The sequence below is a fragment of the Microplitis mediator genome, chromosome 2, assembly GCF_029852145.1.
Source record: "Microplitis mediator isolate UGA2020A chromosome 2, iyMicMedi2.1, whole genome shotgun sequence".
NCBI lineage: Eukaryota > Metazoa > Arthropoda > Insecta > Hymenoptera > Braconidae > Microplitis > Microplitis mediator.
The window spans coordinates 14678389-14701422 of NC_079970.1; the positions used below are offsets into that span (position 1 = coordinate 14678389).

General features: G+C 29.6%; 2 protein-coding genes across 5 annotated transcripts; one reads left to right on the forward strand and one right to left on the reverse strand.

Annotated features, from left to right (window-relative positions):
- Positions 1-4166: 4166 nt before the first annotated feature.
- LOC130663756 (dual specificity protein phosphatase 15) lies at positions 4167-22383 on the forward strand. Of its 4 annotated transcripts, none has more exons than XM_057463192.1 (8): positions 4281-4598; positions 9183-9448; positions 15041-15157; positions 15238-15362; positions 15449-15620; positions 15688-15866; positions 15934-16134; positions 16206-22383. In XM_057463192.1, exons 2-8 carry the CDS (start codon positions 9428-9430, stop codon positions 16441-16443), a joined length of 1053 nt encoding a protein of 350 aa, XP_057319175.1. In that variant the 5' UTR covers positions 4281-4598; positions 9183-9427; the 3' UTR covers positions 16444-22383. The 4 variants fall into 4 exon arrangements, with proteins under 4 accessions (XP_057319173.1, XP_057319174.1, XP_057319175.1 ...); XM_057463193.1 differs by having other exon boundaries at positions 4281-4524; XM_057463190.1 differs by lacking the exons at positions 9183-9448; positions 15041-15157; positions 15238-15362; ... (2 more) ...; positions 15934-16134; positions 16206-22383 and adding exons at positions 5711-7574; positions 7939-8162 and having other exon boundaries at positions 4167-4598.
- Positions 9478-12361, reverse strand: LOC130663758 (uncharacterized protein DDB_G0283357-like). The gene is made up of 2 exons (XM_057463196.1): positions 11434-12361; positions 9478-11298 (listed from the first exon to the last, which is right to left on the reverse strand). Exons 1-2 carry the CDS (start codon positions 12107-12109, stop codon positions 10769-10771), a joined length of 1206 nt encoding a protein of 401 aa, XP_057319179.1. The 5' UTR covers positions 12110-12361; the 3' UTR covers positions 9478-10768.
- Positions 22384-23034: the final 651 nt, after the last annotated feature.

Consider the following 23034-nt stretch of genomic DNA (forward strand, 5'->3'; position numbering starts at 1 on the left):
CATATTATATATTAGGGTGGTCCAAAAAAAAACAAAGTTTTTTAGATATCATCTTAATTAAGAGTTTCTTCTATATTAATAATAGTCCTTCGGCTGAAGAGGAGAGCCCGTATACATTTTGTTGGCCAATGCTGGACCAAACTTTTTCTTACGTATTTTGACCCAAGGATCACGAAAATCGAGTCCATTTTGTTCAAAAGTGGTGCAAACAATTGTTAATAACAATTTAATTGTTTAAATCGAAATAACTTCAGAACCGCTGGTTTGTTGGGGCTACCAATCGACAGCATTTTTTTCGACACGAATTTCTGTCGTATCGTTCGAAGATTTTTTTTTTCTTAACTATTGTTATAAACAAATAAATTTTTTCAAAGTCCACACTCGACAAAATTTTGATACGAAAAATCGACAGCGTTTATTTCGACACGAATTCCTATCCTTTCGCCCTGATTAAGAAATATGATTTGCTCCATGTTAAGTGTATATCTTAAGTAATAACCATGTTAAGTAATATCTATATATTAGTCGATTCAAATTGTTTTAAATCATTTCAAATTGTTTTGAATCATTCCAAATCATTTTTTTAAATCAGAGCGCCCGGAGACCTTTTTTTTCTTAACTAAAGTTATAAACAAATAGAATTTTTCAAAGTCCGGTTAGGATCAAAAACATCGATAAAATGTCGATACCACCAATCCAAACTGGACGTTTAAAAAATCCATTTGTTTATAACATTAGTTAAAAAAAAAAAAAAAAAAACGTCTCTGGACGATACGATAGAAATCCGTGTCGAAATAAACGCTGTCGATTGGTGGTATTGACATTGTGTCGACTTTTTTTTTCTTTCATTTTTAATGTTAAAAACGGAAAAATTCCGGCCTATCAAGCATCTGACGCGATTTGGCGGAAAGAGAGCGCGCGCGATAGGCAGCTGCTCGTGCGAGGGGAGAAGTCCGAGCGCCTAGCTCGTTTTTTTATCATATCTCGCAAAAAATTTGAGATAAAAAAAAACGCCATGGTACCTTTTTTGTGTATTTTTTCATTTCGAACATTTTGTTTCCAATAAACTGCCCCAACAAACCAGCGGTTCAGGAGTTATTTTGATTTAAACAATTAAATTGTTATTAACATTTGTTTGCACCACTTTTGAACAAAATGGGCTTGATTTTCGTGATCCTTGGCCCAAAACACGTAAGATAAAGTTTGGTCCAGCTTTGGCCAACAAAATGTATACGAGCTCTCCTCTTCAGCCGAAGGACTATAATCAATAGGACAAATTACGATGTTAGCATCGTAAATTTAACTGAAATTTTCTTTCCGTGTATATTACTTCCAAAAGAGGCACTTGACACTCTGTCAGATGATAGAGGAGTATCCGTGCCCGAGTCGTTCTCAAGTTCGGAATATATCAGTTCGAAACATATTCGTTACCAAGGACACCACAAAAGGCTGGACGTGATTCAGCGGCGAGCACCGAACTCGCGGAAGCAGCGGCAGGAGTAGTTCAGTGCTCGCTACTAGATTGCGCCCAGCTGCTTGTGATGTTCCTGGTAACGAATATATTTCGAACCGACATATTCCGAACTTGAGGACGACTTTGGCACGGCTACTCTTCTGTCACCCGACAGAGTGACAAGTGCCTCTTTTGGTAGTAATATAGTATACCCTATATTGCGTTGTTACAACACTGTCTAATATTTTTGTTTCCTTGAATAATTTTTTTTTATAATCTAGAAACATAAAATACGTTTCAGGTAATAAAAAAAAAGTGATTTTTGTATTCAATAAATGCTCTTAATTATTCTAAAAATAATAAACTTCGGTGGCATTTTTTTCTTCGGTATTTATTTACTCTGAATACCTTCTGGTTTGAGTATGTATTCACTCTGGTTTCACTATGTTTTCACTCTAAAAATATTCTGGAAACACTCTGGTATCAGTTTGTATTCACTGTGGGTTCCCTACGGTGTCAGTATGTATTCACTCTGGTTACTTTCTGGAAACACTTTGGATTTAGGGGAGGGTAGGGCAGAGCGGCCCCCCTGAAATTTTGATAAAAAAAAAATTTTTTTTTTTTTTTCGACTTATTAATATAAATCCGATATGTGTGCGCATTTGTACTCCTACGCATGACATTTGGGGCAAAATGGACAAGCCCAAAATTTTGAAAAAGTAATTTTTTTCATATTTTTATCGTCAAATTAAAAAAAAATTATTATAATTCCACATTTCTAGCCCTACGCATAACACCTGGGGCAAAATGGACCAGCCGAAACTTCCGAAAAAATTATTTTTTCATATTTTTCGGCCGTTTTTCTACGTAAGAGGCAAATTTGGTCACTAAAAATTTATAAAAATAAAATTTTTTTTTAGTTGATAAATTTTTAAAATAAAGTAAAACTATAGAACTGTTTTTTTTTTTTCATTAAATAGCAATTAGTAATTAAGGTAATTGAAAGTGAACGATTTATTACACCTTAAAAAATTTTTTCGAGTAATATAAAACTAAAAATACTTGTCAAGAGAAAGATATACATTCTTAATGATGAAAACAATTTAAAAAAAAAAAAAAAAAACGAAAAAAAAATTTTTTCATCATTTTTTGGAGGGAGGTCGCTCTGCCCCACAAAAAAAATTTTTTTTTTCAGAATTTTGGCAAAATGTCCATAAATTTGTTCGAAATAGGACAAAAGTGAAGTGATCTTATGGTTGAAAGCCACAAAAAGTAATAATTGGCTTAGGGGGGCCGTTCTGCCCCACCCTCCCCTACTCTACATTTACTCTGGAAATACCCTGAGTTCATTCTCAAAAAAGGGCACAAAACCATTCTAGAAATACTCTGGAGCCGGTATGGTTGCCTAATGTTACCAGAATATTTCCAGTGTGTTTCCAAAGTGTTTTTAAAACCGCAAGGGTAAAAATAAAAGCGTAATTATTAACTTTCCGCTTCAAAAAACTAATTATTTTTAAATGTAAGAATTCTTACATTTATCTTAAGATATTGATCTTGATTCAACTTTGAGAAATTCGAGTTTTGAGCAGATCTCCTGATCATCAGATCATACTGACAAAAAAAATTCGGCATATTAAACATTTTTTAGGTACATAAAAATTTATATTGGCGTAAAAACTCCTATATTTTTTTTGACCCCGGACATAATTATTGGCGTTTACGTAAAAAGCCGAAAGTTAGTTTGCTTCGTTAACATTCCATCACGCTGAAAAAAAATGCTAACTATTACCATCTTAGAATAGAGATTAATTCCCGGGTCAAAAATAAAACTTGATTCAGACTCGCTTCACCTTATTTTCTTTTGAAGTTATCGATTTGCCGACGATTTTTCGATAAGATCTCGACTTTTTCGACTTAAATTAAATTTTTTTCATCTTAGTTTCAACTTATTTCAACTTATTCGTATTTTTTTATCTTAGTTTCAACTTATTCGTCTTTACTTCGAGCACGATAGTTATTCACCTTACTTTTGACTTGCTGAACCAAGTCGAAAAAAAGTTATTTATTCGCCTTACTTTCGCCTTAATATATAAAAATTATTTCACCTTAGTTTTGACTTTTTCGCCTTATATTTTAAGTCGAATAAGTCTAAACCAAGTCAATTTCGACTTGATCTTAACTTTTTCGTCTTAAAATTTAAGTCGAATAAGTCTAAACCAAGTCATTTACGACGTGTTTTCAATTTTTCGTCTCAAATCGTGACTAAATAAGCCAGTTAAGTCTAAACCAAGGCGAAAACTCATTGTATTTCATATCTTCGTAAAAAAAAGTCAAGTTTGTCTTGTGAAAAACGGCTCCCAATTTCGACTTGGTAAACCAAGTCTAAATCAAGTTTTATTTTTGACCCGGGTTACCATATTGTATGTGATAATCATTATCATAATTTTATGTTAATTACTCGTTTCTTGTATAGTAATATTTACTATTGCCGATAGTACTAGTTACTGAGATAGTAATGATTTACTAATAATGATTATCATCTCGGATAAGAATGTTTACCGTCTCCGATAGGAAAAGTTAACATTAAAGAATGAGAATCATTAAAATGTGAGTATGGAAATAATTACTTCGTTAAGATGAAAGGTGTTATTACCGATTTTTTTTCAACGTGTATGGAAGGTTTTGATTTTAAAACTTGGAATTTCTGTCACCGCTGTGAAATTGATCAGATCAAGTTCGTGGCGAAGAGAACGATGAGGGATTGTGTATCGAGCGGCGCCTGCGTAATCGCAACTACCACTAAACCTGGACCGTATAATCGCGAATTCGCCCCCGCGAGCTTCGCACGAGGATAGTGTTCTACCGCAAGAAAAGCGGATCAGTTTTCGGACGACGTGCCCTTAGAATGTATTACTAGTGCGGAAATTGACTCGTCTATATTAAAATTTTTATTGTTGATTACTTAGTTGATTCTTAAAAATTTTTAAACAGTGTTAATTGTTTACTTTATATCATCATTATAAAAGGCAAAAGAAATAAACATAATTTAATAAATAAAATTATTTCTTGAGGTAGGCAATGATTATTATCAATTTTAAGTGAAAAACTGATGGACAAAATTAAAAATTATATCTTAAATAATGAGGTAATGATTCTTAATGAGACGTTTTTTTAGTTAGTAAGTGGTTATTGAAAAAAATACTTAAATAAATGACTGCTAAAAGTACCCCTTATTTTTCCTTTATTTTCATTTTAATGGAAGTAACTGATGAAACATTTTTCTTTAAATTATTTTTATGCTAAAAAAACGACATTATTCAATATCATGAATGAGAAATTTTAATTTTGCAGTAATATTTTACAAATAATTTTTAGTTTATAAAAAATATTTTTAAATCCATAGATATTTAAAATAATGTTATAAGTATTCATTTAGTTAATGTACCTTTGATATTTTGAAGTCATTGTAAATAATAGAAAATCTTAAATTATTTTTTTATCGAAAAAAAAATTTCCAATGAGGTCATAGTAAAAATACTAGTATGTCGCATGTTTTAAAAATAAAAACGTTCAATCATAACATCATACACATGATACTGTCATATATAAGATTTAATAAATACTTAACGCCACACCCCATATTAATTAAATACTTTAACAGAATCATATATAATAATCTCAAAAAATTTACTCTAGTAATCAACATTAATTGATTTGACTATAAGGTATTCATATATGATAAATATTACGAAATAATGTTTTTCTAAGATTTGAATTTACAACAAAATCATTAACAATAATATTTTTACATAAATAATAATAATCATAAATATTTTACGAAAATTTAAAATTTTGTTTCTTATTCATATTTATGACTTACTCTTAAGGGGTTAGGGGTAGTCAGAATTTTCAAAAAATCGATTTTTTTTTTTTTGCATTTTCTTAAAGTATAATATTTTAAAAATATTGTGTGAAAATTTGAAGTGAATCCGACAAATTCTTTTCGAGTTATTTAACAATGACCAAAGGACGCTCGGGTGCTACGTGGCATTCGAGAGCAGGTAGCTAGAAACAGCTGCAAGCAACCGACCTTTCGGGTTTCATTGTCATGAATATCTCCCCATTTTAATGTATTTATAATTATATATATATATATATATATATATATATATATATATATATATATATATATATATATATATATATATATATATATATATATATATATATCCTTCTACATATATTCACAATTTGTAGGTAGTACAAGAACTGAAAAATAATTTTTGGTTGCCAGTATACCTGTAGTCGTTGCACTGATCAGTCGATAGTTTTGTGATAAATTATTTCTCAAGTGAATTAAATTATTAACCATGGGACGTGATTCTAGAAAGGTTTCAAGAGAACTTCGGAGTTCTGAAAAAATTAATAAGTCGCGTTCAGTCAAAAGAAAGAATGTTTTTAATCCGAAAACAGCCGAACGTGATGAAAGTATTCAGAGTACATCTTCTAAAAAATTAAAACAAAACACTGAAGATGATGTACCTGAAGACAGCAGTACTGAATTTCGAATAATAAATTTTATTCAGGTATTCACTGCAATTTCTGCTCTTATAAAATGTAAAAAATGTGATGGAAATGTAGTGTTTCAAACAGCAAGTACACGTGGGCTGGGATTCAAAATTGTAGTTGCATGTAATAACTGTGGAAATGAATATATTCCTTCCTGTTCTTTCGTTGGGCATTCTTATGAAATAAACAGACGTTTCATTTTTGTAATGAGAATACTAGGAATAGGATACGAAGGATTGTGCAAGTTTTGCGGCCTGATGGACATGCCGTCTTTTTTAGATAAATCTACGCATACAATTTTACTGAAACAGATTTTGAATTGTAGTAAAGCCGTCGCAGAAACCTTCATGACGAAAGCTGTGAATGAAGAAAAGCAAGCAATGCCAACAACTGAAAATGAAGATATAAATCATCTAACTGTATCGGGAGATGGAACCTGGCAAAAACGGGGATATACATCGTCATTTGGAGTTTCTTCTATAATTGGCTATTTTACTGGAAAGATTCTTGACATAAACATTAAAAGTGCATATTGTAAGCTATGTGAGTATTGGAAAAAAAAAACAAATACTGTTGAGTTCGAGGAATGGTATCAATCGCATGAAGATGTGTGTTCTGCTAATCATCAAGGGTCTTCTGGGAAAATGGAGGTGGATGCGATGGTCGAAATGTTTTCGTATTCTGAAACTAAATATGGAGTTAAGTATGCCAACTATATTGGTGATGGTGACTCCAAGACCTATTCAGGAATTATAAAATCAGATCCTTACGAAAATACAACTGTAAATAAAAAGGAATGTATAGGGCATGTCCAAAAGCGGATGGGGAGTCGATTACGTACGCTGAAGAGTAAACAAAAAGGTCTTGGTGGTCGAGGTAAGCTCACAGGAAAATTAATAGACAAACTAACTGTGTACTATGGTTTAGCAATACGCCGGCATTGTGATTCTATTGAAAATATGAAATCTGCTATAATGGCAACCTTTTATCACTACGGCTCGAGTGATGAAAAACCGAATCATGATATGTGTCCAAAAGGCGAAGAATCTTGGTGCTCTTACCAGCGCGCTGAAGCAAGAGGAGAGCTTGATACCTTTTCTCACGATTATTCTCCTTTACCTTCTGATGTTTTAAAAGCTATCAAGCCTATATACGAAGATCTTAGTAATGAAAATTTACTTTCAAGATGTGTAGGTGGATTCAATCAGAATAATAATGAAAGCTTTAACCAACTAGTATGGAAAATATGCCCAAAAACGGTAAATACTAGTTTTACCATCGTACAAATAGCTGCATACGTTGCTATGTGTATATTTAATGAGGGTATAAATTCATTATTAGTCTTGATGAATACACTAGGACTTAATTGTGGGCCTAATTCTCATCGGTATGCAGAAAGAATGGATGCTGCACGTATCAAAGTAGCAGATAAGCGCGCTAATGATAACACCCGAGAAGGTCGATTGCAACGTAGGCACCAGCAAATCGATATTTTGGAAGCTGCTATGTCGGCTGAAGAGCTATTATATGGTCCAGGAATAGATGACTCAGTGTAAGTTATTAAATAATTCTTATAATTCGACATAAATCCATAGCAAAACTTTAAATGCGTTTTTCTCAAAACTATGTTTTCTGAACTGGTGATCACTGTAACTTAAAAACTGCTCGGTAGATTTCAATAAAATTTATTGTACTTTTGAAATACATTAAAAACTCGTGCCTGATCGAAGGATTTTTTTTTTTTTTCAAAATTTCGATTTTTTTTTAACAATAAACTGTCGGTTTTTTTCTCGAAAATTTGAAAAAAATTTCCTGAGGCCGCCATTTTGTTAATTTCGAAAAAAAAAAAAAAAGCTTCGATCAGGCACAAGATTATCTATTAATAAAACTAATTTTTCTTGTCCGATTGATTTTAGATGAATCTCCAAGGACTTATGATGATCACCGCAAAGGACTTCGGGAGGAACGGGCTCTACAAAAACAGCGATAACTTTTTGAATTATTAATTTTTTTTTTTGAAATTTTCGTGAAGTCAAATCGAAACGTGTTCTAATAAAGCTATGTTTTTATTTTTGTCAAATAAAGTAATTAACTACAAAAAAAAAATTATTGAAAATCATCATTTTTTCATACCCCTGAGTACCCCTAACCCCTTAATTAACTAATCCTTTTAACTATGATAAAAGTAAAATAACTAACACAATGTGTGCAAACATATGTATATATACATATATACACACATCTAATGATTACTAGTATGTATCTATACAGCACTCAAAAAATTTGTCGCTTGAAGCTATTGTTAAAACGATGTCAATGATATGCTGCAAGCAAAACAAAATAATAATAATAGTAATTGTTTTTTTCTGGCAAAAGAAAGAACGTAAAAAATATACTCTCAATTTAAAATAGATGTTTGCAATCTTTTTGGGCAAAAGAAAAAATCAATTATTTATAGATACTAAATTTAAATTTCCATCGTCTCTTTATCAATAGGGCAAGTTATAAGCATGTGAATTATAGAATTCATGCTCTACATAACTTTTAATATAAAAGAATAAAAAATTTTATAATAATAATTAATGAGAATTTAAAGACGTTAAACAATAAAAAACTTACACGTGTAATCACAACAAACAAGTAGGATATATGTTGTCTTTGATTTTAAAAAATCGATAAAATGCGGCACAGCATATTCTATGGTAACAAGTGCACTGACTTTAAAATACATAATATAACAGTAAAATATTACGATTACTATAATGAATTAAAAGAAAACAAGATCTATTAATTAATTACATTACCTTCTATTACACATTAGAAATCAATGCGCATAGAATTATAGAATTTTCATTAAAAATTTATCTTTGTATACTAATCTAACACTAATTTAAATATTGTATTTATGCTAACTGATTTACTTATTGTCAAGCCACTGGGTGCTATGACTTCTAAGTAATTTATAGCATGGATCGATTCAGAATTCACATGGTTGTGATATCCTCATTTTTTATTTATTTATTTTGTTGTTTGAATTTTTTTGCACCTTAACGTTCGTAACAAAAAAAAAAGTTTTAGTAAATCAATAAATTAATTAATAAAAAAAAAAATTTTAATTTTTTACTTTGCTTAACATAGATTTTTTTTTTCATATTAATAGAACAAGAACGTTAAAAAGTCAAGTATCGTACTGAAGTAGCTAGAGCCTCAAGATCGTGAAGAGAAGCCTGTAATGACAGTGTAATTCACAATGTGAAGAGTCTAATGCATAAAGTAGTTATGAAAAAGACAAAAGAACCAGGTTGCTCATCAAGGAGCATCTTATTATCTGATGCCTCTAATGATGATATTAAAACAACCAAAACAGATTCTTAACACATTGTCACGCTAATTTGAGTCTTCGAAATGGGAAACGGCATGAATAAGGTAAATTAGATAATCATTTAACTAATACATAAATTCGTATATTAATTAAAAATCAAAATATAGATAATTTTTTACTGTTTAAATTGTTTCACATAATAATATTAAGTAAGATATAATAATGAATTGATGCTCAAAAATTACATGAAATTAATAACTCAGGTTCAAAAACAAAAATTTTTGGCGTCTTGATGACGTAGGTGGTTGCATGGCGCCGATTTAGTTGGCTGGTCGCCAATCAAATAGTACATTCTTGGGATAAGTTATGATTAGGAAACTCCTGGCTCACTTAGCTTTGTCTCTAAATCGACTTTGTACATCTATAATTCAAGACATATATTATCTAATATAATTAAGATTTAATAATTTTTCTATTACATTTGTAATATATTGACATAAACATAAATAATGTGCCAAAATATAACTAGTAGGGTGACCCCAAAAAAACCGACTTTTTTTTTGTTTTCGAGTCTCATATGAAAATTTTTTTAGTTTCACAAGTTTTAAGAACCCTCTCCAAAACTCAGCTCGGTGAACAATTTTTAGGGGGTCGCTCGATAAATTTGGAAATTCTAAAAATGATTAAAATTCAGATTTTTTTTTTAAATTTTTTCTTTTTCGTGGCAGAAATATTTTCGATCTGTAAAATCAATGCCATGCTGAAAATTTTTGCTTTGAATATTAACTCATAATAGGCAACTAATACTTGGAATTAATGGTTGTATTTTTTTATGATTTTATTATTATCGTCATTTCATTAAAATATAACTTTTGCATAACTGAAAATATACTGGACAGTCTTAAACAATAAAATTGGGTAAGATTTGAATAACAAAAAAAACCTAAAAATTGATTAAAAAAACAAAAAATATGTAAATAACTAATTTTTTCTATATCTTGGGTTCTATTTTTAATTGGTTATGATATTCATTGATGGTTAAAACTTGAGATGCTTTAATATTAATATTCAAGGGTCGCTCGAAAACGTCCAAAAGACAGCACTCGAAAACATTCAAAATTTTTGAGCGCCGTTTAATTATTAAAGTTTTCAGCATATTCATTATTTTACAGATATAAACTATTCCTGCCACGAGAAAGAAAAAATTACAAAAAAAAAAAATCCAAATTTTAATTATTTTTGGAATTTTCAAAATTTGTGAGTGACCTTTTAAAAATTTTTCATCGAGCTGATTTCCAGAGAGGGTTTCGAAAATATGTTAAATCATCAAATTTTCACATGAAAACGAAAACAAAAAAAGTCGGTTTTTTTGGGTCACCCTAATAACCTAGTCGAGAAAATCATAAGACTAAAATATTCGTCAGCTAAACTTTACTAATTGTATCAACTTGATCCTTTTTATTTCTATAAGATAGTTTTCTTTTAAAACCACGTTTTCTTGGACATTTTTTTCTTTTTGAATTAATCTTTAGAAGTGGAATCTTTTTTATCGCAATTGTTGCATTCATCTCTGTTATCAATTTTGTTAACGTTGATATTAATGGTGTTGTTGTAGTAGTTATTGTTGAAGTAGTTTCAATTGTTGTAAAAACAGATTTTGAACTCGTGACTAAAGAAGACAAATAGTTTTCATGATTTCGTACAGAATTGAAATTCTTATTAAGATTAACATCTAAATTAGCTGATCTCCTTCCACCCAATGGCTTTTTTATATCAACAACACTACTTTTATATTCAGCACTTTTCCATTTTTTACAGCCGCATTTTCCCCGTTTAAAACGACGCTTTGATGTTTTACTACCATTATTATCATCATCACTACCAACTTCATTATTATTGTTATTGTTGTTATAATCATCAACACGACCATCATTAATTTTTTCAGCCATTGCTCCTGAAATAATATAATTTATCTTTTGAGCTAATAAGCGACGAATATTATAAGGTAACGTTTTCCATTTTTTACATATCATCATTTCATTAAAACTATCAAAATCATCATCATGCATAATTCTCACAGCAATTTTACCTGTTTGAAAATGATTATTGGAAACTGAAGAATTGATCATTGAATTTATCACATCTATCGATTGACCCTGAGCACTAGGCGCTACCAACAGACTCGATACCGTAGACGGATCAACCAGGCGTTTTTTCCAGGTTGTATCAATCGATTGGTGAGTACTCGTCATATTCACAACCACTTTAATTTTTTTATTATTCCCTAACATTGAATCCACTTTTTCATCTCCAATAACTCCTGACTTGTTCGGACAATTAACAATGTCCTTGAAAGTCTTCTCTGGTCCAAGAGTTATTGTACCCGAGGGAAAAAATTTTTCCGCTCCCTGGACATCTAAATTATTTTTACAATTCACAAGAGTATTATTCCCATGCTCAAAAAACACGGATCTATGATGAGATATTGTCGAACCAATTACGGAATTCTTGTTTGATACTAAATTGTCATTTCCACTCCGTGTTCCGTTAGTTTCATTTAAATCATCAAAAACTGAACCTTTAACGTTCGTATGATTTTTTCCAACAACTTTTAATGTATTTTTAGTATCAAAGGCAGCTATTGAAACTGAAGAAGATTGACTATCATGTCCGATACTGTCAAGTGATTCTCCAAAAGATATTTTTAATGTAATAAAAATACTAAATACAAAATAATAAAATTTAAACAATTTGATGAACATCATTTTAAGTCTTAGTATGAAACTGACTAGTTTATAATCTACTAACTTGTTTTAATAATTGTTTATATCTTAAATTTTATATTTGTTTTGCATATGGTAAATTGAATTACTATATAAATTAATAATTGTTTTATTAATTTTTTATTACGCTCAGGCCATTCAATATTAAACGTACCATAAAGCTTAAATTTTAAATAAACTTTTTCGATTAACAGAGATTAAGTTAACTTTAGAGAGAAAATTCATTCAGGTATCATTTATTATTCAAGTCTTACATAATTTATGATTAGTATCCTGAGAATTTTGACGCTATCAATAACATTAAATTTACTCTATATTAATTAATATCATAAGCTATCAAGATTTATGCTGAGCTAAATATACAAATAATTATTATTTATGTTGATTAAATTATGGTAATTATTATAGAGAATATTTTACTTTTATTTATTATTATTATCTATATTATTAAGAGAATAAAGAAAATTTTGTTCCAGCCATATATATCTATATAATAGAATAAGTTAATATTATTAAATTTGGTATCGTTAGAAAGGTCTTGACTTGAATTTGTGCCTTTTCATGGTTTCAGCTCTTTTTTATTGCCAAGTATCGAGATAAATAAATTTATCTATATCATTCGAACTTCTTTTAAATTGCGTGGGAAAAAATACGATCGTATTTATTTTCTTTAAATAAATTAATACTTTAATTATTCTGTCGCTAAATATGACTGAACATATATGTAGCTATTACACACAGATAATTTTTTAGCATTTTTTACATCAGAAATTTATAGAAAATTAACAGATTAAATTTTATCCAAGAAATTTAAATTTCTTAATCTGTTGCTTTGTCAAAATTACAATGTACCTTGTAAATTCTGTTCGATGTATTTTAAAAATTTCTACGTTCTCGGCGATTTATGCAATAATTCCATACTGTCCTCATGTTACTATGACATAGTAATTTTTCTATAAATTTTTTATGTAAAAAATACCGTAAAATTCTCTGCGTGTATATTAGGGTGAGCCAAAAAAACCAACCTATCGAATTTATGTCTTAAAACGGACGTATATATCGAGAAAAAAATTCTCCCATTGGGCAAAATTTTTAGCTCAATTTTAAAAGGTGTCGGTAGCCATTTGAAATTTCCCATTTAAATAACATGCAAAAAAATTTTTTTTGATTAAAAATATTATAACTTTTGAACCGTGTGAGATAAAAATTCGGCTCTAGAATATTCTTGTAGGGCATTAAATTTCTTAAAAGAAAGTCCTGGGAGTCGAAATTATAAACTTGATATTTCGTATACTCACAGGCTATCAAAGTCTAGAGTAAACAGAATCATACAAATTTGAGGCTTTGTTATTAAAAATGTCAATACTACGAGAAAATTTGTTCTACATGTGGTGCAATGAAATCACCAACAATATCCACGTTGTTACAAATAATATTTTGTTATCAATCACAATAAAAGAAAAGTATTTGGAAAATTCAAATAAAGCCTTAAATTTGTATGATTCTATTTACTCTAGACTTTGATAGCCTGTGAGTGTACAAAATATCAAGTTTATAAATTCGACTCCCAGGACTTTCTTTTAAGAAATTTAATGCCCTACAAGAATATTCTAGAGCCGAATTTTTATCTCACACGGTTCAAAAGTTATAATATTTTTAATCAAAAAAAATTTTTTTGCATGTTATTTAAATGGGAAATTTCAAATGGCTACCAACACCTTTTAAAATTGAGCTAAAAATTTTGCCCAATGGGAGAATATTTTTTTTCGATATATAGGTCCTTTTTAAGACGTAAAGTCGATAGGTTGGATTTTTTGGCTCACCCTAGTGTATATAGGGGAAGAGGGGGCAAAAGGGGGTAGGGTAAGCAAAACGGGGTACCCCGAAAATTTTATTTTAAAAAATTTTATATTTCATATGGTTTTTAAACATTCCAAAATCACTTTTGTAAATGTAATTGACCGTTATTTTGAATGTTTTTTGTTAAACTTTTTCGAAATTCAATTATCAGTTGCAAAATATTAATGACTTTTGTTTTATGATAAACACTATTAAAAATTTGTTTTTTTTCCTTTGTATCCAATAATCATGTAAAATATAGTTTTTCTTCATGTAAATTACTTACAAAAAAATTCAACTTAATCACATTCATTTAAAATCCAGAATTTTTTTTTACCTTTTTTACGGGGTACCCCGTTTTTCCCACAAAAATAAAAAATTTTGTTTTTTTTAACGGCAACTGAAAATTTTTCCTATTTACTTTCATTATCATTAAAAAAAAAAAGATTTAGTGTATTTGAGTCCTTGAAAACTTGGTATTTCCTTAAGTACCCCATTTTGCCCCTCCCTCCTTTATATAATTAAGAGAAAATAAGAAAAATTTAGTATGAGTCATGTCTTCTGTGATAATAAAAATGAAACAGGTTTCATTTGCTATCAGTGGAAAAAAAATATAGCAGATGACTAATAACAAAAAATTTGACGGTTTGTAGATTTTTTTTCAAGAATCCCATGATTTTACAATCATCAAAATCAATAAGTTTGCGAGTTAATGATGAGATTTGTTTCATTAAATTTCAATGATAATAGAAATAAACAAAAGATTCTAGAGTTAATTTTAGAGTATAGATTTTAATAAACAGTTAAATTCAAATCATATTTAATAAATTTGGAAGTAATACTCGGGTAGTACAATAGACTACTGTAGATTGCTCATTATTATTATTATCATTTTTGTTGTCATTAAATTAAGTAATAAAATTGTTTTAGAGCGAAACGAATTGATATTTGTTCCGCAGTTTTATGGTATACATAATAAGATTAACGACTTGAATAAGTTATACAACTACTCTAAATCAAATAATATATTATAAATATATCGATTTATTAAAAAAATATTGTTTCTGTAAATAGGTATTACCAGGTCTATATGTAGGCAATTATCGAGACAGTAAAGATGAGGCACAGTTGAAACGATTTGAAATCACGCACATCTTAGCAATCCACGATGCAGCTCGACGACTTCATTCTGTAAATAAAATCAATTTAAATTAATTAATTAAAAAACAAAGCGAGTTAAATCAAAATGTTTTGTTTATTTTATATTCAAGGATAAACATTATCTCTGTATTTTGGCGGCGGATACACCTGATCAAAATCTCACGCAATATTTTTCTCTTTGCAACGACTTTATTCACGCAGCTCGTCTTCGGGGTGGTAATGTCCTTATACATTGGTAATTATCCATTAAATTAACCCATTTATTAAAGAAAAATAATTTTATATAAATTAAATAAAACCAATAAATCAATTAATTTTTAGCCTCGCGGGAATGTCGAGAAGTGTTACAGTTGCGGTTGCTTACATCATGAGTACTACAAATCTTTCGTGGAAAGAAGCACTCAAAGTAGTGAGAGTAGGTCGAGCTGTCGCAAATCCTAATGTTGGATTTCAGCAACAACTACAAGACTTTGAATCTACTCGTTTAGCCGAAGTAAATATTAATTTTTAAGTAAAATCAATGTAAAATTTAAATATATTCTAAAAAAACTTAATTGAAGGAGCGAAAAAGATTGAGAGAACGATTTCCAAGTCTCGCATTAACAGCATCCGATGCTGAACTTTGTAGAGCAACTCTTCAAAACTATGAAACTCTAGCATTGGCAAGAGAAGTTTGTGAAGGAAAATGTGCAATGGGTAGACAGTGCCCTAGTGGAATGTGTCGACAACCTTCTAAAAGGTAACATATTTAATGATTAATTATTGATTATTTGTAAAAGAATATTATTTTATCTGTCTATCGTCAGAACATTAAGGCGAAAATCATCAACCAGCAGTACTAGTAGTTCTGGTTCTGGAAGAACACCACCACAAACCCCTCGACTTCTACCATCTGCACCACCTTCACCAGCGATGGCACGATCAGCAAGTATTATTTCAGCAAATATTAGACCTAGAAGTGGTCCTGCCGGCTTACATTCGTATACAGGTTCCGCCCCTTCATCACGGTATTTAAATAAAATAATTATTATTTATTAATAACAAATAATTTGAGGATTAATAAAAAAAATATTACCAGGTCTGTATCGAGAGTTGATTTATCAGCAGCTGTTGCTTGCAGTAGTGGCAGTACTTTAAGTTTAACGACAGTAGGAAGAAACACACCAATGGCTCCAACTAGAAGTGCTAATTGGAGAGTAGTTGGATCTGCACCAGCAACCCCTAGAACAACTCCTCCAATTTCTCCACAACATTGGCCTCGACGACAAACTCCTCAATTGCCAGCTCCACCGGAATCTTCATCATCAGTGACGTAACGACATGACAGCTTCGGAGAAATATTAATTACATAATAATAGACATATTGACTGGAATTATTTTGGAATAAACTCCATGTCTTTCAACTTTAGATAGTTAAAAAATATTTTAACATCAAACACTAAATTATCTTTGATATTAATTGGATTTCATTGGTGCAACTATTTTTATCATAATTAGGATTGACTTTTATGAAGGCCTGAAAGTTTAAATGACAATCTTTGTTCAGTTAAAAAAAGGTACTTGTGTTCATCGACTTCACTACTTTCAGCTATTGCTGGTGCTAAGAACTAAATTATTTATCTTGATTTTCATTTACTCCCGTGTAAAGAAAATTTGTTCCAAAAACGTTCCTTACAGTGAACTTCCAAAATTGAGACAATTCTGAACTATGAGTTGAACATTTTTTAAACTTTAAAATAATTACAAGTGAGAAAAATTTCCTACTAGTGTGGACTTTTCTTGCGGACTTCTATTTTTTTTTTAATTATTTAAGCAAACACTCATTTTTAACTTCCCGCTAAGAAAATTCGGGAAGTTATTGGTTTCGGTCCGATTTTCGAAAACCGAATTTCTATCAGATCTTGACGTTTTGAGGTACGAGGAAGCTATTCTGACTAATTTCAAGATGATGTCCGAGTGTATGTATGTATGTATGTATGTACGTACGCATGTAAATATCTGTACCTTTCGAACAGATAATCCAATTTTGATCGACAAGGTGGCATTCGACGCGGCTTCTTAAATGCTATAAGCTGTGAAAATTTGAGCTTAATCGGTAAGGCGCGTTTGGAGATATTTCAAAAATTATTTTTTTGGGTAACTTGTAATGTGCTCGATGGATTGATTCCAAAATCTAATCAGCTCTAAAACTTTATAACCCGCGTCGAATGCCACCGCAACCACCAAAATCGGTTTATTCGTTCAAGAAAAACCGTTAACGAAAAAATTAAAAAAAAATTTTTTTTTCGTTTTTTTTTAATTTCTCAAAAACGACTCGATAAATTAATTTCAAAATTTAATCAGATTTAGAACTCAATAAAATGCGTCGATTGCCACCTTAACCGTCTCAATCGGTCAATTCGTTTGAGAGATATCGTTGGAGAAAAAATGGTAAAAAACGGTTTTTTTCGAAAACAACGGCATACAAAAAATATTTTTGAGCTCGAAGAGCTCAAAAACGTATTCACAGCAATGTTTTCGAGCTTAAGGAGCTCGAAAATAGCGGGAAGTTTTAGGGCTGGCCCGCAGGGTCAACCGATAGACCGATTTTTTGGACTATTTTTGAACGAGTACGAAAAGTGAAAAAAACTGACATTCCCAAAAAGTTCTAATAAAAGTTCGTAAATATTTTCAAATCATTTTTATTTTTTTTTTCCTCATATAGCTGAATAGTTCTAGTATGAATCGTAAATGTTCATAATTCCTAGTTAATTTATTATTTATTTTTTTTTTAATGTTCTTTAAACCCAAAAAATTGTCAAATGAAATTATTTGTGCTCAAAATAAAAAAAAAATAAAACGCGCAGGAAAACTGCACTAGTTGAAAATTTTTCACTTTCTCATATTTTCACAGTTCCACAAATGTTTAACTTAAAGTTCAGAATTGTCTCAATTCTGTAAGTTGAACAATTCATTGTCTTGAACGTTTTTGGAACATTTTTGGAACAAATTTTTTTTACACGGGCTACTTTAACAAATGTTTTAAATAGTGAATAGATAATTGAGAAGTGAGATTAAATACGTAAGCACCGTCCGAAGTGGGTGCAGAACAATATTGAATTATTATTAAAATAATAACAATAATAATAATTAGTTTGTTACCTAAACTAGATAGATATTTAATAATTAAAATTTTACATAATCTTGTTATATTGTTGGATCAAAATCAACGCGAATGGATAATATACAGAAAGTTAACAATAAAATTTTCTTTAAAAGTAATTGTATGCAAGAACAAAGACAACTGTTTTACAATATGACCGTCCAAAAGATTGTTGGTTTTATCGATTCGCTAAAACAAGTAATGCAGTTATCATATATACATTTGAAGTATAAATTTTGTTGAAAAAAGTTTCGTTAAAATCTTATAACAAATAATTGAAACATACTGTGAGTGCAAATTGTAAATATTGAAAAAAGAAAACGAAATAATATTTAATGAAGTACAATTGCAATTTAAATTGAAGAAATAAATATATTTCTAATGGATATTACACAAATATAAAATTTAAACAATAACTTTTGGAAGTATCTACATCACTTCTATAGATTTCGAGCTTTTATATGTTATTGATCTATTTATTTTATAAGATATTAAAGATATTTATTTTACAAACAATTAGTCATTCTTTGAGATTATTCAGTTAAAAATAAAAAATTTGGTTATCACGTTGTGAATCACAATGTAATTAATAATTTAAGATACCAATCTCGACCAGGAAATTCTCTATTGACAATTACGACAGTATTTAAAAGAAAAAAAAAGAAAAAATAATAACTTACTGCTCACAGTAATCGAATTAATATAAAAATAAACGAACAGCCGCTTTGCTGCCGCTTAATCGATTGCTGTTATTCGACGAAAAATATATAGTTAAATTAAAATTGACATAAATTCAATGATGTTTAGTATAAGTAGAGAAACGTAGATTTTTATAAATGCATTCGCCGAACGGATTACAAATTATAGAACCACAAAATCAATTTAGACTTAATACGTCACTAAAAAATACAACGGAGAATATAATTAAAAAAAAAAAAATAATGAAATAGAATAAATAATTAATGAAAAATTAGAATGAACTAAATTAAAATTTCACTGTAGATCGAGTGAATTTGTGTGGTAAACAATAGTAATGCATTTCATTTTAGGAATGAATTATCAATAATAGAAACACGTGTGTTTTAATAAAATTTTCAATTAATAGTAGGGGAGAGGTGCTGCAATTTTAACAAAAAATTTTTTTTTTGTGATTTATAATTTTGAATTCTAAAACTGTCAAAAAGTTGCCCCCTGTTCAAATTGCAGCATCTCTCCTCTATATTGTGTGACAGGGGATAGGATAAAGAAGACGATTTCAGACGAGGTTGAAGTGGAATTCTCGAGCTGAAGGCGAGGGCTGACATCACCAGATACATTTCATTTTACCTGCATTGATACTGGGAGTTTTAACATCTGGAGTCTATCGAAACATGCTAATTTCTGACCCTAGTGCAGCAAAAAAATAATGCTGTATTTTAATTATACAAATTTAATTAATTGAGCAAGAAGAACATTGACTTTTTTATTTATTTAATAATTTTTTTTTATGGGAACTTATATTATTATTTCAATTTCCCAAACACAACCGTCAGTTTTGTTGGCTATTAGAATGACAGAAATATTTAGAGGCTTACAATAAATAAATGCGACTTGGCCAGGAGCGAAATCACAAGCTAATTATCGGGCAAAAATCAGTTTGTTTCGACTGGCAAAAGAAAAATTTAAAACTCACAGTTTCAATATCCTTGGCGGATCCAAATTACAGTCAATCACGGTATTCGGAAAAATTGCGGTATTTTAACGGTAAAAATACCACAATTTACGGTAAACGTGTGGTATTTTATGGCAAAAGTACGACATTTTTACTATAAATTTGCTGTAAGAGAACGGTAATTTACCGTAAAATTGGGGCAAGCCTGCGATATTCTACCGTAAAGTAAAGTATTCCACTGTAAAAACTCTAAAAATAAAGGTGACACGACATTTGACCCGAAGACAAAATACCCAGACAAAATACCCAACGACAAAATATCCGCAAACCAAAACACCCGCAATCTGAAACTCTCGCCACACGGTGTGATGCTTTTTGGGACCAAGACAATTCATCCCGAGAATCAATTAACAAAAAAAAAAGAACGGAGAAAAAAATCTCTTTGTTTTTTTTTTTCCGTGAAAAAAGAGTATCTCAATAAGGGGGTCCAGGGGCAAAGCCCCGGTAGGGTTCAGGGACCTAGTGCAACTTTTGACATTTTTTATGTGTGGGTATATTCTTTTAATTGCACACACACAAAATTCATGAAAAAAGGGCGCTATTTTCCATACTTTTTTGTGTGTGGGTATATTTTTGTAATTGCACACACAAAATTAGTGAAAAAAGGGCGCGATGTTTCACACCCTTTTGTGTGTGGGTACATTGATTTAATTTCACACACACGATATTCGTGAAAAAAAGACGCTATTTTTCACACTTTTTTATGTGTGGGTATATTTTTTTAATTGCACACACACAAAAGTCATATTTAATAATAATAATTGTTATGAATATCATATGTTAATACAATTGTTATTAGTATTTAATTTTTTCGTGAAAAAAAAATGTATGATTAAAAAAATTAATTATTTGCGTTTCTCTTCATTTTACTATTTTGAGGATACAATTATATTATTGGGAGTAATTGTCGTGGGGGTCAGTTGTCACAGGGATTTATATTCTAATTTTTTAATTAATTTAATATTATATACATTATAATTACAATTTCTTTTTTGTCTAAATACAATATTAAAGATATTCAACATCTAATAGTTGTCGCGGGTATTTTGGTTTGCGGGTGTTTTGCCGTCGGGTATTTTGGTTTGCGGGTATTCCCCATACGAAAAAAATATATATCCGGATATATCCGGGCCAATCTGCATATAAACGACAAATATAAAAATGTATGTCTCATATATGCAGATTGGCCCGGATATATCCGGATATATATTTTTTTCGTATGGGTTTGTCGCGGGTATTTTGTATTCGGGTCAAATGTTGCGTAGCCAAAAATAAAAAACATACAATTCTTACCTTAAAGATGCCGCAAATTACCATAATTTGCTGTATTTTACTGTAATTCACTGTAAAATGTCGTATATTACAGTAATTTGCCGTAGAAATATGTATGTTACGGTAAATTCCGGCAACATTTGGTAAATTACCGTAATTTGGATTCGCCAGGGATTGATGATATGAATATGATATTCAATAAGATATTTTCGTGATCCATTGATGTTTAGTATACTTATTTGTTTTTTTTACACACCATTGTTTACATATTGCATTGCTTTCATTTAAATGTTTATCATAAATCGAAATAATTATTTGATTTAAAATAAGATGACTGTAAATTTGAATTCTACATTATGGCTGTGTATAGTAATTTAACATCATTATATCGTGAGTAATTATTACAAAGCAATGATTTGTTAATTGTGAAAAATTTGTAGAAATCATTATAAAAAAAAAAAAAAATAAAAAAAAACTCATGATTTAAATTAAAAATATATACTGATAATATACTGTTATCCGTGTAATAAACGAATAGATGTGTGATTATGCAATATTTTTAATAAATTTAAATAGATCTGTGATGTACATTAGAATCATCGCAAATCATATCCCTATTTCATTGTCATTGAAAAAGCAATCTATTTTCCATAACATATCAAATGATAGCAAATAATAATAATATTTATATTAATAATAATTATAAAAACGGATATTGTAGCTTTGCAAATAATCATATTGAATATGAATGTAAATAAGGTGAATGTTAAATTACGTAAACTAATTTAATACAACAATACGAAATAATTATAACTCTGAATTTGTCAATATAAAATTAGGTGACGTATCTTTTGATTCGTTTTTTATTTTATGAAGCAGTTATTTTATGAAATTATGAACTGCGTTATTTTAAAGGTTTTATTTATATACTCCATTATTAATTATTTTTAACATTTATTAATTTTATGAATTAATAAAATGAATATATGAGTAAATTACAAGAAGTGATTTGTTATAAATATATAAAATAAATATTTTCGACGGTTTTGTGATTAAAGAAATACAAGGAATGATACAATATTTATTCATAAAACGTGTACATTTAATTATAAACATATTGAACATATTTTTTATTATATTGCAATATTAAATTAAAATTTAATTTTAAAATACAAATCAATATTATATTGCTATATTTGTAAATCACATTGCGTATTTTTATGAAAATTTAAAACAACGTTGAAATGTAAATAAAATATTTTAATTTGTGTGTTACGTATTTTGTAGTAATTAATCATTTTTTCCCTGAATTTCTCAATTTAAATAAATGTGGCTTCTGCTAATTATTGGCAGTGTTACAATTCTACTCAAATGAAGTAGCTACAACTCTACTCACAATTTTACTCAGCCTCAATTCTACTCACAGTTTTTTTTACTCAGGTTTAACTCTACTCAGTTATATCTTTACTCATCTTCAACTAAACTCAGCGACAACTTTACTCAGCTACAACTCTACTCACAAATAATTTTTTTATCGATAGGCTAAAATACGTGAGTAGAGATGTAGTTGAGAAAAGATATAACTGAGTAGAGTTAAACCTGAGTAAAAAAAACTGTGAGTAGAGTTGAGGCTGAGTAAAATTGTGAGTAAGTAGAGTTGCAGCGACTTCCTTGGAGTAGAGATGTTGTGAGTAGAATTGTAACACTACCTATGTATTTAGAAACTTTAAATTTATTTTAAAGATAGCAAAAGCTATACTATTTAAGAATCTTCGAAGTGAT